At 44.7% G+C, this 18,704-nt stretch overlaps 1 protein-coding gene across 1 annotated transcript in view; it reads left to right on the forward strand.

Moving 5' to 3' along the window:
* SPAG16 (sperm associated antigen 16) overlaps nt 1-18,704 on the forward strand; it is a 969,244-nt gene that overhangs the window by 456,186 nt on the left and 494,354 nt on the right. Inside the window, exon 11 of the mRNA XM_063429964.1 lies at nt 1,535-1,678. Coding sequence (XP_063286034.1) covers nt 1,535-1,678 — 144 coding nt within the window. The remainder of the gene's footprint in view (nt 1-1,534; nt 1,679-18,704) is intronic.

An 18,704-nucleotide genomic window follows, 5' to 3' on the forward strand; every position in this document is an offset into this window, starting at 1 on the left:
AACTGAAGCCGGTGTTAAGCAGACAGTTGCACCACTGTTGTTGTATTTCATGTACTCATCAACCTGCTTGATAATAGTAATGGGGGATGTAGTCAAGTGAAGTGGCTTGAATTCTCCAAACCTCTCTTAGAAAGAAGGCACACAAGACTTAGTTACATTAAAGAATTAGCTATAGTTTCCCTATTTCACGAACACTCTGCTAGCCCAAGACAACTGCCTTGTTACGAGAAGACATCAAGCCAAAATACATACATATCACTGTTATTTTCAAGGACAGGCTCAGAGTTTTGTGAGAACTTAAATGTGTTTTTTTTGCCATATTTTAATTTACAGTCTCTCCTTCTCTTCTCTGTTACAAACATATAGATAGCTCTGTAATGGAACCCGATGAGCGGGCATGATAAAGCACATTGAAACTAGCCAGGTGTCTCTGCTAGATAGCTCCTGTCAAGCAGAGACACTCTTAAGGCATCAAGGCACGATTTCCAACTCTGATATCTCTGTCGGAAACGTGGAGCCAAAGCAATTTCCAACAAGGCATCAGATCCATTTTAGTGCCGTAGTCAGAGGAGCATTGAGTTCTGAAGTTATTGTTGTCATAGGGAGAGACCGAGGAGAACAGAATGATGAGAGCATTCAACCAGTCATTTGTGATATGGATGAAATGGACTAGAAATATACACATTTCATAATATTTCAGTGTTGTCTCTTAGGCATCTTAAATTATCAAACTTATATTAATTACATTTTTTATGATAACATTTGAGCTGTGTTTCCTAACATTGTCTTTGCCAGTGGGGGATTTCAAGGGATGTTTGTAATGTTTTTTAATCCCGTATATACAAAGACATGTTCACATATGCAAGAGATATCATTTAAATAAAACAATTTTAAAGAAACAAATTACAATAATTACTATAAGTTTTAAGTTTAAGTAAGCATGAATCAAATGAAATATGGTGGGGTTTTTTTTCCCAACCACAAACATCTCATGGTACCTAATACTAACAATTGTTTTATTAATGTTATTAAAAATAATCAATTACACTACTGAGAGTTAAAGTCTAAACGTTTGTGTGATCAATGGCGTTCATTATAATGTGGTCTATTATAATACAGCACTGCATCATACTGAGCTGCCAAATAAAAACATGGAAACTAAGAAGAGCCTCTAGTTCCAAAAAATGCTGGTTAATGTATATGTCTTATCTCGGAAAGTACAAGACATGTCATATTAATTACCCCTCTTAATACCAAATTAATAACTTGATGTAAATGTTAAAAACACAGGATCCAAGGTAAGTTTTACATTATATTACAGGGTTATGGGGGGGTGGGGGGTGGGGGGGTTAAAGTTAATAAACTTAAAAAAAAAAAACAATTCTGCTAAAGGGTTAGAGTAACCTTTTTAAGCATGCACTGCCATCATGTCCTCTAGATGTTTATACATATTTAGCAATGTTAAGCATGTTTTGGTGATTCCAGATGACTACTGAAATCTTAAGCTTCATTCATATGCCTTTTATCTTTGCAGTTTGGCCTTGCATCCAAGAAAAGACATATTGGTAACCGCTAGTGATGACCGCCTTTGGAAAATGTGGTCCATCTCCAACGGTGAAATCATTATGACTGGTGAAGGACACACAGACTGGCTTTCTGGCTGTGCTTTCCATCCATCGTAAGTAGATAAGCTTTTCCCAATGCTGCTACCAATTCTTAAATCATAACAATTAACCTATATTGTTGCAATTAGCACTTTTTCATAATTTTTAACCAATATATAACGTATTTTGCTTTTCTAAATAACCTTTTACCATTTATTGGAATTGTTATTTTACTTGTATACTTCCTATAGTAAATCAATAGTTATTTGGCAAACATCTTTTGGCATTTTATGTTACCATAGATTATATATATGCAAAGAACTCCGCACACAACATTCAATGTACGCATGACTTTAACGATATGAACATTTAAACGTAGCATTTTTGCTTACTGTGTAATATGTTAAGGTGAAACCAGGTACTTTTGTTTTCTGTGGGACTTCTTTATGGGCCAAAGGACCCTCTTGGTAATTTGCATCACTGTTCTCTCCACTTCTAATGCACCAAGTGATTGGGAATGGTAAAGTTACTGTACAGAAGAAGAAGGAATGAGCAGATTTTCACCATTCCTGTTTGCTACAAAGAGGTCATGTGGATTTTCTCAAACTCCACTTACTGTGCATAGTGTGTGGGGCATGTACTGTACCATTCACTGTACTGTCTATACTGTTTGACTTATTAAATGGTGGAGTTGCAATTCTTAGCTCATTGGCTGAGACTCTTTCAGCCGATAAACGAGCCCTGTGCTACTAATAAAAGCTCCTACTGAGGAGCTTTCGGCTCTTTGTCATTAGTAGTGTCGGCAGGGAGTTGCGGCAGTGCACCCCATGTAACAATTCAAACCATTCTAACATCATAACCACCTTAATTTTTTAAATACATGAAGTAGATGATGCAGTAAAATTATATAATATATATATAAAAGCTCAGCACTCCCCTAAAGAAGAATATTGTAAATTCTACTTGGGTGCTACCAGTGTTAAATATATACACAAAAAAACTTCAAAAATCCATACAAAGCTGCAAGAAGCAGGCAAAGGGGCACTCACAGTTCTTCTAAATATTTAAATTATTTAACGAAAAAAATCAATGGTTACATCTGTGATATGATCGACGTTTCGACCCCTTAGAATCTTTTTCAAGGTCACAAGATCAGATATAAAAAATCAGCAACTGACCTTGGAGTTTCCTACATTTGCTTCATTTAAACAGGATTAACAGTTTCACAATCACACAAAAATAAATTCAGCGCGGAAGCAAAGTGATAATAGTACAAAAGCAGCTGGAACACCAATATGGAGTCTCTCTTTTCCGATCAGAAAACTGGATAAAAACAGGGGGAGTAGGTGCAGTGCTTCAGTAATCCTTGACAAGGTATATGTGAAGAGAACCAGAGAAGGAATAGTAGTGTAGTATTTAAAACTGTAGTGGTGATAAGTAAAATAACAGATGTGCACTTACACTTTCCTGGGGCTTCAATACAGCTCCAGTGTATGCGCCTGGGCTGAATAATCCCTGCCTATGGATCAAGTGCAGAGGCAATTCTTCAAGTTATAGGTGTGGTAGGGGGTATCCTCGTAAAAAACAAACAAATAAAAATCATATATGGTGAAGTATGTAGAGCTATGAAGCAAGGGTAGGTAAAAACTATAAAATGTGCACTCACATGTAATGGAGCCGTAAAACCTGGCTCCTCTGATAGCGCTTGAAGTGGTATGATCCCCACTCAAGGATACAGGTGTAAATGCAAATTCTTCCCTCCGTGTATATGTGGAGATAAACAAACAGAACCACAATAGTGTACACCGTAAAAAAGGAGTGTAAGCATAAATAAATAATTTAAGCCTACTCACATGCTAATGAGCAAGTTCCGGTTTGCTCAATCCAAAGCGCTTGGGTGGTGCGATCCCCACCAGGGATATAGCTCCAAACAATCCGACAGCAGCAAAGTTAGGTCCAATTAGAAAAGTACTTTAATGTTAAAAAAATATAATAAAGGAAATACAATATATAATAAAATAGTGATAAAAAAGTTATAAACAATACACTTAACGCGTTTCTCCTTGGATAGGCTTTATCAAAAGTGTTTTACAGTTAACAGTTTGTAGAGATTTGGAAGTTGCTGAAACCTCACTGCCAGTCTTAGCCATCCTGTTGCTTTTCTTTTTAGACATGCAGAGTATAAACCCAAGTAGGGGAAACGTGTTTTGCCATTCAGCAATTGGCAGTAATTCATGAAACAACTAGTACCACTTCACTGCCTCTACTACCTTTCTGTTTAGCTCCCTTTTTTTTTTTTTTTTTAATATAACTTTTTATGATGAAATATAACTTGGGATACAGGAGCTCACAAACAAACCAGACAGCTATTGTCAAACACTGTGGGAACGAGTGGGGTGCAATGCAATAACTTGTATGGGCAGATGGACGCCTTACGTCCCTGTGTGTTATAGGTATATTATTTATTTATAAAATAATTTACCAGGAAGGATAGATTGAGATTTCTCTCATTTTCAAGTATGTCCTGGGTCCACAAAACATTGCATTGATACAATAGGGTACAATAAAATACAAAAACAATATTAATACACAATATATACTAAATTTAACATAGAGCAGGTAAGAAATATATAATCATATATATGGGCACACCTACAAATAATTAGTTTCTTTCTGACTCACTGCTTTTAAAAGTAACACATTAATGGTGTCAGGAATATATAGGGATCCAACACGCGGAGTGTAGTAGAATTGTAACGTATACCGGACCTTAGAATGGCCGGGCTAACGTCACAAGGACAGAGAGTAATCTGGAACAAGCCGAGGCCAGGGGAGCCAGAAATCAGGAACAGTGAGAATACAAGAGCAGAGTCAAAGAAATACAGAAGGTAGAATAGTAGAACGTAGCCAAAGTCAGAACCAAAAGATATAAACAAATATATAACACGCTATTGGGACTATACAGAACCACAACAGGGCAATGAGACGTCCTGAACTCCCCTTGTATACCGTGTTCCTTTAATTTGTAGCCATGCCCCCAAAAATGGTTGAATTCGACCGTTTTGGCAGGCCGTGACGTCATTAGCTTCATGACATCTGCGCGCAGGTGCAGCATCATAAAAAAGGGTCGGAGCTATCGCGGTTGGCGTGAGAACCGCTGGAAAGAAGAGAGGGACTTCTAGAAAGGTCCCCTTTACACCTGCAGGATGTCTCCATTGTGTGGCACACCCTGTGCCAACACATAAGCTACCATGACAAAGGTAGACAATGATTGGGTAGTTCTTTGCAATGCTCTTAGTATCCCTTTAATATTGTACAAATACATTCAATAAATAGGTAACTGGTCATAAGACTTGACTGTCATTTTAAGGTGATACAAGCGATATATTAATTTGTCTATATGAAAGTGGTTTCTACTTAAACTTAGTTTCAACATGAAGGGCATTGCTATAATCTAGAGCAATCATCTACATGCATTGTAGAAAATAAGGAAGGAATTATGGAGAAAATGAGTAATTACTTTATATGATAGGAACTGTATAATATATAGGCATTGTGCTGAAGTTTACAGCTGTGCGTTTTGTTAGTAATAGCACAAGGGAAGCAGTAAATTTAGTCTGAGTATCTCCCTGCTCTTAATAATGCACAGCTTTTTCTGTGCCTTTTGTGACAACAGAGGTTAAGCCTGGAGTGTTTTGAAATTTGTTAAAATGGAAAACATTAATTTATACCGTGTTTTTTTTTTTCTTCTTTCAATTAAAAAGGTAAAATAAAAATAAAACGGTCATCAAAGCTATATTTACATTATTTATACAGATTTTGTTTTTACTTGGATGGCTCCATCTGTCATTTAGTTCTAATCGATTGCTGTACAACATGTTGTGATGATTGCAATTCTAACTGAGCTTTGCATCTCTTTCTAAAGATTATTATTCTCTCTCTATCAACATAAATACATGGCCAAAATATCGAAAATGTATTTTAGTCTAGTTAAACAGATACTCTAAGCACTAAAACAACTTTAACTTAAAGAAGCATTGATAGCATTTACCGTATATACTCGAGTATAAGCCGACCCGAATATAAGCCAAGGCCCCTAATTTTACCCCAATAAACTGGGAAAACTTATTGACTCGAGTATAAGACTAGGGTGGGAAATGCAGCAGCTACTGGTAAATTTCTAAATAAAATTAGATCCTAAAAAAATTATATTAATTGAATATTTATTTACAGTGTGTGTATATAATGAATGCAGTGTGTGCGTATGAATGCAGTGTGTGCATATGAGTGCAGTGTGTGTATATGAATGAAGTGTGAGTGTGTGTGATGCAGTGTGTGTGTGATGCAGTGTGTGTTTGTGTATGTGTTGGTGGGGGTGGGCATTTTGATATATTATTAATTATTTTATTAATTATTATTTTTTATTTTTTAATATTATTATATGTTTTTATTATTATTATTTATTATTTAATTGAATTATTATTATTATTTTTTTAATTATATTTTTTTTTCGTCCCCCCTCCCTGCTTGATACATAGCAGGGAGGGGGGCTCCTTCCCTGGTGGTCCAGTGGGATTGGTAGTTCAGTGGGGGGGGAGAGGGGGGCTGTCAGAGCTGTACTTACCTGTTCTGCAGCTCCTGTCAGCTCCCTCCTCCTCCGCGCGGTCTGTGCAGCTCCCTCTGTCAGCTCCCAGTGTAAGTCTCGCGAGAGCCGCGGCTCTCGCGAGACTTACACTGGGAGCTGACCGAGGTGCTGAACGGACGTCGCGGAGGAGGAGAGAGCTGACAGGAGCTGCAGAACAGGTAAGTACAGCTCTGACAGCCCCCCTCTCCCCCCAGTCTGTATTATGACAATGCAAATTGCCATAATACAGACTCTGACTCGAGTATAAGCCGAGTTGGGTTTTTTCAGCACAAAAAATGTGCTGAAAAACTCGGCTTATACTCGAGTATATACGGTAGCTCATGACCCTGCGGTCTCACTTCTAAGTTCACTACCATTTTTGGGTGAAAGGACCATTAAAGTCACCCAAACCACTTCATCTCAGTGGTCCTGTCATCTTAACCCTGCAATGTAAAAACATTGCAGTTTTGTAGAACATGCAATGTTACATAACAGAGTTAAACACGCGTCTAGTGGCTCTCTTCCAGATACCTACTACTGCACTGACAGAGTAAAACTTGGCCGCGTAACATTGCAACTCATAGGAAAACATTGAATTCAATACTTTCCTATCAGAAGCATTTGGATGCGAATGCAGCGCTCACAATGCATGTACATCCATTTCCAATGCTCCAAGAGCATTGGATTCGCAATTGGCCAGATTAAGTAGCAGGAGGAGGCATGAACAGCAGGTCCAAAGGTGCCTCAGCACAAAAGAAAAGGTAAGTAAATAGCTTTCTTTCAGCTTTTTACTGAATGGGAACCTAACATTAAGCCACAACTAGGGCACTATAGGGTTAAAAATACAGGTTTGTTTTCCTAAAACTTTAGTGTTCCTTTAATTCACTTTTTTTTCTGTTTATGCAGCCTTAGCTACAACTCCCCTGGCCGTGACCCATGCATCTGACATGAATTTTTATTTGTATTTTCAATCAGATGTGACAGGATAGTATGTTTACTTTAGAAGTTTTTTATCCCCATCTGCTGTTGATTGAACTTTAATCACACATAGGAGGCTCTTGCAAGCTCTAGCAAGCTATTAACCGAGCAGGAGATAAAAACAACCTCAAAATTGAACAGATTGTTCAATAAAGGAAGTTTAAAGGACCACTCTAGGCACCCAGACCACTTCAGCTTAATGAAGTGGTCTGGGTGCCAGGTCCAGCTAGGGTTAACCCATTTTTTTTTTTTATAAACATAGCAGTTTCAGAGAAACTGCTATGTTTATTAATGGGTTAAGCCTTCCCCCTAATCCTCTAGTGGCTGTCTCATTGACAGCCGCTAGAGGCGCTTGCGTGATTCTCACAGTGAAAATCACATTGAGAGCACGCAAGCGTCCATAGGAAAGCATTATGAATGCTTTCCTATGCGACCGGCTGAATGCACGCGCAGCTCTTGCCGTGCGTGCGCATTCAGCCGACGGGGCGGAACGGAGGCGGAGAGGAGGAGGAGAGCTCCCCGCCTAGTGCTGGAAAAAGGTAAGTTTTAACCCTTTTCCCCTTTCCAGAGCCGGGCGGGAGGGGGACCCTGAGGGTGGGGGCACCCTCAGGGCACTCTAGTGCCAGGAAAACGAGTATGTTTTCCTGGCACTAGAGTGGTCCTTTAAACATTAGATCTCTCTTTACAGGAAATGTGTAAGGAACATGCAGAGAAGTGTGTCCAGGGCTGCATTAAGAAAAATATGTAACTCCTAAATGGCAGAGATTGATTCATCTAAAAAACAAAATCACCCCATGTAGCGGAGGGCTGATTTCTCGCAGCTATTCTCCACTTTAGATCCAAGGAAGGCTCAGGAACAAGTCATTAGTAAATCCACAGCAGAGTTTCCAGCAGGTAAAACGGTACAGCAATATCCCCACAGCACTCCCAATAACTGGACGACACACAGTTTCAGGAGTAGAACTAGCAATCGTTTATTCCAGGGTTTCTTATAAAGCCTGCTCCCATGCAAGGGAGGGAACTACCACAATTATGATAGTAACCAATAACATTCTTGTTACCTCCCACACATCTCCTCCCCTCAGAGTGGGTCATAATCCCCTTAAGTTGTACAGTAGTTTACCCCAAACTTGGATGTACCTCTAAAATATCATATAGCTTTAATATCAGGGTACCGCTGGGTAGCCCTGATCTGGGTGAATATAATATCCAAAATTCACCCAGATCGGACCAGGGGTTCGGCAGTTACCGGCAAGTGAAGTTTGACCGACCGCACACGAGTTGGTATCCGAAAAGGGTTCCATGAGAATGGGCCCTGCGGTCGGTCTCCGTTCAGTAGTTAAAATAGACATTTACAATTGCCATCCACATTTACATTCGCCTAGATAGTGATTCCCTCATTCGGTACTTTATTACTACCGAATGGGGATTCGTTATGTCTCTCCGTTCGGCAGTTACGGAGCTCTGGAGGTCTCAGCGGTGTTTGGTTGTCTGAGTGTCCGATTTGAGTTCCAGGCACTCGACGACCAAACACCGCTGGGATTTTCATGCGTAAGATGGCCGCCGCCACGTGTACGCATGCCGAATGGCGGCCACCCAGACACAAGGTTAATGCCGGTTAACTTGTGGTTTGGGAAAGAATGTGAGCCTTAATTGCTGGCACACTTCTCTCCGGGGTGGCCCCTCCGTTCGGTAGTTTCCATAAGTATGTAGTACGGATGGAAACTACCGAATAACATATAATTCACATAATAAACAGACGAACAGCAATTTTAACATAGGGAAAAATTATACGGACACAGTCACACAGGCATTTTGCAGGACAGGCTTACTGCATTCCGCTACACTGCTCCCCCTTGCCCACAAGCCGGCATACACAGTCTGATCCCACACGGATCGGCTTGGGGATGACCGGGGTGCTCACGGATCATTTCTCCAGATCAGTTTGTCGCGACAACCCGTCGGCGTTTCCATTTTGCTTACCCGGGCGGTATTGAATGTTAAAGTCAAAAGGCTGTAGCGCCAAACTCCAGCGCAGCAGCCTGGCATTGTCCCCAGCCACCCGGTTCAGCCAGACTAACGGGTTGTGATCCGTGAGCAGCGAAAAAGCCTGTCCATACAAATAGGGTTGCAATTTCTTCAAGGCCCACACCACAGCCAGGCATTCCTTCTCGATGGCGGCGTAGCTTACTTCCCGGGGTAAAAGTTTGCGACTGATGTAAGCCACGGGATGTTCTCCGCCATCGGCCCCGACTTGGCTTAATACTGCCCCCAATCCAAACATAGAAGCGTCTGTGTGGACAAGAAAACGTTTAGTTGGATTGGGAGCGGCCAAGACAGGGGCATTAACCAGTGCATCTTTCAAGTTTTGGAATGCCTGCTCACACTCCGGGGTCCAGGTTACTTGGCGGGGAAGGTTTTTACGGGTCAGGTCAGTGAGGGGTTTGGCCAGGGCACTATAATTGGGGACAAACTTCCGATAATACCCTGCTGTCCCTAAGAAGGCTAACACCTGGGTTTTGGTCGTCGGGGTAGGCCACTGGGATACCGCCTCTACTTTGGCGGGTTCCGGCTTCTGCTTACCACAGCCCACTCGGTGGCCCAGGTACTGTACCTCGGCCATCCCGATACTACATTTAGCTGGCTTTAGGGTCAAACCGGCCTCCCTGATCCTGTCTAGGACCGCTCCTATATGGGCCAAGTGTTCCTGCCAGGTATCGCTAAATATGGCAATATCATCGAGATATGCGCAGGTATAGTCTTGGAACCCATCTAGGAGACGGTCCACCATCCGCTGGAAGGTAGCTGGCGCGTTTTTCATCCCAAACGGCATGACCTTAAATTGGTACAGGCCGAATGGGGTGACAAAGGCGGACTTGGGGATGGCGTCCGGGGCCAGGGGAATCTGCCAATACCCTTTGCACAGATCAATCGTGGTAAGGTATTGCCCCCTGGCCATCCGGTCTAGTAACTCATCGATCCTAGGCATCGGGTATGCGTCGGATACGGTCTTCTCATTCAGTCTCCTGTAGTCCACGCAAAAGCGGGTCGTGCCGTCCCGCTTTGGTACGAGGACCACTGGAGATGCCCAGGGACTATCTGAGGGCTCAATCACTCCTAACTGTATCATCTCCTCAATTTCTTTGCGCATATTCTCCCGGACCGCTTCAGGGATGCGGTACGGGGTCTGGCGCATGGGGAGTTGACCTGGGGTGTCTACTCGGTGGGTAGCCAGAGGGGTGTATCCAGGTACATTAGAAAAGGTTTCCTGCTTTTCCTGCAGCAGCTGTTGTACCTCGATACGCTCCTGTGGGCTCAACCGATCCCCCAATACAACTGCTCCTAAATCCCCAGCCAGCTGTCCGTCTTCTAACAGATCGGGGAGGGGTAGGCTGTCGCTCTCTTCAGAGGTGGGGGCGCAGATCGCTGTCACCTCCTCTGAACGTTCCTGGTAAGGTTTCAGCATGTTCACATGGATCATGCGTCGCCCCCCATTCCCTGCGCAGTGGCCAATTATATACGTGGTGTCACATCGTTGTTCTACCACTCTATAAGGACCTTGCCAGGCGGCCTGTAGCTTATCGTGTCGAACAGGTTTTAAAATTAAAACTTTCTGTCCGACCTGAAAGCTGCGGTCCCTGGCGCCTCTATCGTACCAGGTGCGCTGCCGCGTCTGAGCTGCCTGTAGGTTTTCCTTTACCGTCTTGGTGAGTGCTTCCAGGCGATCTCGGAGGGCCAACACATATGGTACAATAGGGGTACCGTCCACGCTACGGTCTCCCTCCCAGTGCTCTCTAATCAAGTCTAGGGGTCCCCTTACTCTCCTCCCGAATAGCAGCTCAAAAGGGGAAAATCCTGTAGATTCCTGCGGCACTTCCCTGTAAGCAAACAGTAAGTGCGGCAGGAATTTTTCCCAGTCTCGGTGAGTCTCTGCGAAGGTTCGTAGCATCTGTTTTAAGGTGCCATTGAACCGTTCGCAGAGCCCATTAGTCTGGGGGTGGTACGGAGCACTAATTATAGGCTTAATTTTACAGAACTTCCAGAGTTGTTGGGTAACCTCTGCCGTGAACTGAGTGCCCTGATCCGAGATGATCTCCCTGGGTAGCCCCATCCGGGAGAAAACCTGCATCAGCGCCTCAGCCACCGTCTCTGCATGTATATTAGTTAAAGCTACCGCTTCGGGGTAGCGCGTGGCATAGTCTACTACAGTCAGGATGTATCGTTTGCCCGAGGGGCTGGGTTTCCGGAAGGGACCTACAATATCTACGGCAACCCTATGAAAGGGTTCCTCAATTATGGGTAGGGGGTGCAGCTTCGCCTTATGCTTATCCCCCCTCTTTCCCACCCTCTGGCACGTGTCGCAGGTATTACAGTACCTGCGTACCTCCTGGCTAATCCCTGGCCAAAAGAAACTCTGGGTCAATCGATATCTGGTACGGCTGACCCCCAAATGTCCGGATAGCGGAATATCGTGCGCTATCCGGAGTAATTCGGTTCGGTACCTCTGAGGTACCACCAGCTGTCTTGTGGTAATGGGGTCTGACCCGTCTATTTGTTTACTTGATTCCCGGTATAATAACTGTCGGTCCCATACAAATCTTTCCCCCTCCGCCCCCGGTTGGATAGAGGTGACCTTGTCTCGGTATACCTGTAAGGTGGGGTCAGTGACTACCTCGGCTACAAACTCGTCAGGAGGGGCCCAAGGGATACAGTCTAGGGAAGGGGAGGAATCTCTTACCTGGACCTCCGGCAGTGCGTTGTTTTGTTGGGTGCGGGCCTGTTGCCTGGTGACTACTGGGTGTGCTTCTTCAGTAGGTTGTGGTTCAAATGCGGAGGTGAGTTTGCCCAGGTCATTCCCCAGGACCACCTCAGCAGGTAATTGCGGCATTAGTCCCACTTCCACATTCCCGTACCCCGCACCCCAATGCAAATGTACCCTGGCTGTGTCTAGCCGATACACGGCTCCCCCTGCAACCCTGACAGCCACAGTCTTATTCAGTTTAGCCTTATCTGGAACCAAATGGCTTTGCACCAGGGTGATGGTGGCTCCTGAGTCTCTGAGCCCCTGCATAGGCTTCCCTTCCAGATATACGGTTTGCCTATGGTGCTGGCGGTTATCCGCCTGTGCCTGCAAGGGGTTAGCCTCATGCAGCACTTCCCACTGTTCCACAGTCGTGACTGGAACGGCAGAGCTGTAGGGAAGTGGTACCTCGTCCTGGTAATGATGTGCTGCTGCTCTCGGTGGTGGTGGTGGGGGCCCTGGTCGGATCCAGGTGTTGCGTTCCCTGGACTGCGGACAATCTCGTTGGTAATGTCCCCACCTCTGGCATCGGTGGCATTGCACAGAAGCAGGTGTGCGGTATCTCGGCTGCGCTGCGGCTGGTGCTGGTGGAGGAAGGGATCTTGGTGGGGGTTGAGGGTTCGGAGAAAATGAATTTACCCCCAGTGGCCGCATGGCCGGTTTGTTACCCACTGTCTTGGTTTGTCTGCGAGCATCCATAAAGTCATCTGCCTTTTTGGCCGCCTCGGTGAGGGTGGTGGGGTTACGGTCCCTCACCCATTCCTGCAGCTCTGAGGATATCCCCTCATAAAACTGCTCCAACAGCAGCATTTGTAATAAGTCCTCCATGGACCTCGCTTTACTCGACTGCATCCACCCAAGGGCTGCCCTTTCTAGTCGGCAAGCCCACTCCGCATGTGAATCTTTGTCCACCTTTTTCAGTTCCCTGAAACGTCTCCGGTATGCCTCTGCTGTTATTGCATACCGGGCCAAGATAATCTCTTTCACCCGGTTATAGTTCCTAATTTCCACATCTGGTACAGTGCGGTAGGCTTCCGCTGCCCTTCCTGACAGCCGTCCCGCTAATATGGGTACCCACTCTTCCCTTGGTATGTTATGCAGTGTACATAGTCTCTCAAAGTCCTGTAGGAAGGCATCTATATCCTCCTCTGCTTCCACATACGTTTTAAACGCTTGGTAGGGAATTTTGGGCTTACCCTCTTGTGCTATAGCTCCTGCGGTACCTCTTTCTGGTGTTTGTGGTCTCCTGTTTCTCTTTACAAATTCCTGCACCTCTGTCATGGTTTTAGAGATGATCTCTGTGGGTGGGTTTTCCCCATAGAAGGCCAGTCTGTATTGTAATTGCCTTTGGAACTCCTCCTGTTCTGTTTCAGGTCTTTGTTCCGTGGCCTGGACCTCCTCTGCTCTGTATTCTGCCATTACTTCGGTGATGAGCGTTGCTTTGGATTTGCTGCTGGCAGAAACACCTTTTGCTTCCAGAAGATCTTTCAAGGTGGTTCTTTTTAGCGTAGAAAGGTCAATCTCCATTAATCCTTGTTCCTCTGTGAGTCAGGATCCCAGCGCTGCCAACCAATGTAGCGGAGGGCTGATTTCTCGCAGCTATTCTCCACTTTAGATCCAAGGAAGGCTCAGGAACAAGTCATTAGTAAATCCACAGCAGAGTTTCCAGCAGGTAAAACGGTACAGCAATATCCCCACAGCACTCCCAATAACTGGACGACACACAGTTTCAGGAGTAGAACTAGCAATCGTTTATTCCAGGGTTTCTTATAAAGCCTGCTCCCATGCAAGGGAGGGAACTACCACAATTATGATAGTAACCAATAACATTCTTGTTACCTCCCACACATCTCCTCCCCTCAGAGTGGGTCATAATCCCCTTAAGTTGTACAGTAGTTTACCCCAAACTTGGATGTACCTCTAAAATATCATATAGCTTTAATATCAGGGTACCGCTGGGTAGCCCTGATCTGGGTGAATATAATATCCAAAATTCACCCAGATCGGACCAGGGGTTCGGCAGTTACCGGCAAGTGAAGTTTGACCGACCGCACACGAGTTGGTATCCGAAAAGGGTTCCATGAGAATGGGCCCTGCGGTCGGTCTCCGTTCAGTAGTTAAAATAGACATTTACAATTGCCATCCACATTTACATTCGCCTAGATAGTGATTCCCTCATTCGGTACTTTATTACTACCGAATGGGGATTCGTTATGTCTCTCCGTTCGGCAGTTACGGAGCTCTGGAGGTCTCAGCGGTGTTTGGTTGTCTGAGTGTCCGATTTGAGTTCCAGGCACTCGACGACCAAACACCGCTGGGATTTTCATGCGTAAGATGGCCGCCGCCACGTGTACGCATGCCGAATGGCGGCCACCCAGACACAAGGTTAATGCCGGTTAACTTGTGGTTTGGGAAAGAATGTGAGCCTTAATTGCTGGCACACTTCTCTCCGGGGTGGCCCCTCCGTTCGGTAGTTTCCATAAGTATGTAGTACGGATGGAAACTACCGAATAACATATAATTCACATAATAAACAGACGAACAGCAATTTTAACATAGGGAAAAATTATACGGACACAGTCACACAGGCATTTTGCAGGACAGGCTTACTGCATTCCGCTACACCCCATTAATCTAAATTTGTTTTGGTGACTACAGTGACCCTGTTTTTGCTGTGCTGATCATATTACATTACAGTATACTGTAGTGTATTACAGAGGAGAGGTGGAAACAATTTGACATCTAAACAATAGTCAGGAGTTAAGAAGCACTCCATGCAATATAACCCTTGCAGCCTGCTGTAGTGGTTATGGAGCCAGGAGCTGGATGTCTGTTAAAGCTAATGTAGGACAGTGCTTTTTGGCTGAGAATGTTTAACTGACGCTATCAGCCATAAGTATGGCTCTGCATGACCTTTTTTTGCAAAGTACGGCTAATTGGATTTTCCAAAAGGAGAAGACTGGAAGTAGAGGATGTGGCCACGGACAACCAACAGTAAGCTGTGAAACATACTAAAATGGTTTGACTACTTACCAGGGCCGGCGCTCCCTATAGGCCAATTAGGCGGCCGCCGAGGGCACCTTTTAGGAGGGGGTGCCGGTGTTACTGGCAGTGGCTTTACTGCTGTTTAGCTGCCCCTACATTAGACTAATTATTTACAGCGTGCAGCCGGCCTTGTTACCGGGCGCTAGGGAGCTAGCACCAGGTACAACACAGGCATCCATCTCAGCTCGCAAAACAATCCCCACCAGCCAGACATCTAATAGGGTGGCAGCGCAAGGGCGCGTCCTTTTTCGCTCCCACCCCTTGCATTGCATGTGAGGACAAGTGAATGGGAGCATAACCGGAAATGCAGCTGGGATTAACAAACACATGGACTGCAAAGTGATATGCAAAGTGATATGCCATGAAGGTAAGAAGGGACCTCGCAATGTGTACTTTAGAGAATGTTTTCCAGGCTGCTTCAGTCAGTTTGTTTGTGTATGTCAGTCTGCTTGGGTCAGTGTGTGTCAGTCTATAAGTCTGCCTGAGACAGTGCGTGTCTTGATGGGTCAGTGTGTATGTGCATGTGTGTGTCTGTATTGGTCAGTGTGTGTGTGTGTGTGTGTGTATGTATGTGAGTGTTTGTATGGAAAGGTGTGTGTGTGTGTGTATGTGTATGTGAGTGCGAATGCATGGTCAGTGTGTGTGTATGTGTGTGTTAGTATGGGTAAGTGTGTGTAAGCCTCCTTTTACAATGTCCAATATTGTGGTTCCTCAAAAGATTAATTTCAACATTAAGAATAAATCAGATGTAACCATATGTGTTCCTAATAAGTGTGGGGATCTGTTATCATCGTGGATTCTAGTGATTAGTTCACTAGAAGGGTCATAGACAAAGTATTGATGTTCTTACATTTCAGTTTAGAATCTTTTGGTAGGACCTAATAAATTTAACCTTGATAAATGGTGTTAAGATTTTGGCAGAATGTTTGTTCCATATTCAGTAATTGCAGTATGCCATTGTCTTAGAATGACAGTTTATAGCAGGAATGGGTTCTCTAAATTAGATTTACAGAACATTTACAGAACGTATGGGTCACTCTATATGTGAACTCTTTGTACATAACAATTTATCTGTTGTCTTTTTGGACAACATACTTTCTAACCAAGTCTGTGAGAAATGTTTATGAAGTGGCTTATCACATCTCACATTTCCTCTTACAAATTAGACAGTCTTGCGAATGTTAATAATAATGAGTCAGGAAAGCCTCCCCCTTTAACCATTCTATGGCTTGCGTGGGCTTATTAAATATGGAAGTCCATAAATTCCTCTGGCTCAAGCCTTGGTCAATTTGTTTGTGTATGCCAGTCTGCTTGGGTCAGTGTGTGTGTGTATCAGCCTGCATACGTCAGTGTGTCAGTCTGTATGGGTCAGTGTGTGTATGTGTGTGTATGCATAGGTCAGTGTGTGTGTGTGTGTTTGTGTGTGACAGTATGGGTGTCTGTATGGGTCAGTGTGTGTGTATGTGTGTCTGGCTGCATGGGCCTCTGTGTGTGTCTGTATGGGTCCGTGTGTGCATGTCTGCATGGGTCAGTGTGTGCATGTCTGCATGGGTCAGTGTGTGCATGTCTGTATGGGTCAGTGTGTGTTTATGTATGTTTGCATGGATCAGTGTGTGTGTGTGTGTATGGGTTAGTGTCAATCTGCTTGAGTCATTGTGTATCAGCCTACATAAGTCAGTATGTGTCAATCTGCTTGGGTCAGTGTGCATACGTGTCAGTCTGCATGGGCGTGTGTGTCAGTCTCCTTGAATCAGTGTGTGTTAATGTGAGTCAGCATGTGTGTGTCAGTCTGCGTGAGTGGATGGAGCAAATGGGGCAGCAACATTTTATTTTCCTAGCGCAGCAAAAATCCTTGCACCGGCCCTGCTACTTACCATTGGGGCGTGCAAAGTCACTCTTGGCACCATAACAACTACAGCTAAATTCAAACAACAATGTTTGAATTTAACATAAATCTGTAGCGCAGAAAGTGAGATATTAAGTGAACCTTTTTCCTATCAGCTGTCCTAGAACATTTTTGAAGGAAATGTGTTTGCTTTGTCTACCATGGGATCAAGTTTGTCCTGAGTGTGGTCACTGGAATCGCTGATTCCATTCACGTATTAGCTTTCTTCTGTCACTAAATTCATTTAATGAACCCGTGACATCAGGATAAATTGCAAAATGCTTTAAGAAATTCTGCTTGGGTTTCTCGAGGCCTGAGCAGTGAAGCAAATTATAATTTCATTCACTGATTTCAGATGAAAATTGACTTAACTACCTCTTTAAGCAAAATACATTAAGCAATTTCCATTGTATCCTCCCCTTGTTATATTTTAACAAATAATAAAAAGCACAAACAAATGTGAACTGCGATGACCACAAGCCATATTAACCAGTCAGAGCCTTTTCCCTTTTGTCACATGATTACAGACTAGAATCAATGAGATCTGAAGAGTGTATGAAAATTGGATAGAATTTTACTTGATGAATGGAATACTAGACTTTGGCTACTGACAATTAATGAGAATATTTCTAGCTATACAGGTTATATATTCAGCAGAATAGGTAAAATAAAAAAGCAGGGGAGTGGCTTGGCGCTGAAAGAGAATGGCCTCCTAATCCCAACACTCCGCGCCCTGCTGCCTCAATCTGCCACCATCCACACGAACCAGCGCAACATGGGTCGCACAAAACGGACCCAGATGACCCCCTTGACACAACGGACGCAGGGAGAAGCTCCATCCTCGTCCATCCGCGCCTACCTCTGCACACCAGAGATCCTCGCCTCGCAACACGAGGCATCCAATATGGCGCCGTCCTCCCCAAGCTCCACGATATCCGAAGACAGCCAGCAGCCGACAGACCTCCGGGACAGCAGTCCGCCGGACTGGTATGCCCTGTTTGCCTCCCTGCCGAAAAAGGAAGACCTGCAAAAGATTCTGGCGGAGGTAAGAACAACACTCCGCACGGAGATCACCACACTCCGCTCCTCCCTGTCAACACTAGAGGGGAGGGTAGAGGTCCTGGAAACTGCAGGCACACCAGCCCCAGGCAACTCACAGCAAACCCCTGACACACAGTTAAGGCAAATCACTGACCTGCGGCTCCATGTTGAAGACCTCGATAACAGGAGCCGCAGGCATAACATCAGGGTGAGGGGGCTGCAGGAAGCACAGGGCCCTGAAGACCTAAGGGATGCACTAATCCCCATCTTCAATTATATCAGGAACAGGCCCCCTGAGGCACGACTATATATAGACCGAGCACACCGTGCCCTCCGCCCCAAACCACCACCATCAGCACCCCCGAGGGACGTCATATGCCACATTCAAGACTTCCAATTGAAAGAAGCAATCATGAGGGCGGCTAGGTCGGAGAGGACCTGGAGGATTGGAAGACACAGAGTGGAGCTCTATAACAATCTCTCCCACATCACCCTACAAACAAGACGGGACCTCCGGCCAGTCACCACTGCGCTTCAACACCAACAAATCCGTTACCGCTGGCAGTTCCCATTTGCCCTAGTAGCACGCAAAGGCACGATGGAAGATAAGGGATTGGTCGAACTGCCCCCTTAACAGGGCCGGCGCGTCCATAAGGCGGCACAGGCGGCCGCCTTAGGGCGCACGGGCTCTGGGGGCGCAAAATTTCAGTGACCGGCAGGAGGGAA

Source organism: Pelobates fuscus, chromosome 8, assembly GCF_036172605.1.
Source record: "Pelobates fuscus isolate aPelFus1 chromosome 8, aPelFus1.pri, whole genome shotgun sequence".
NCBI lineage: Eukaryota > Metazoa > Chordata > Amphibia > Anura > Pelobatidae > Pelobates > Pelobates fuscus.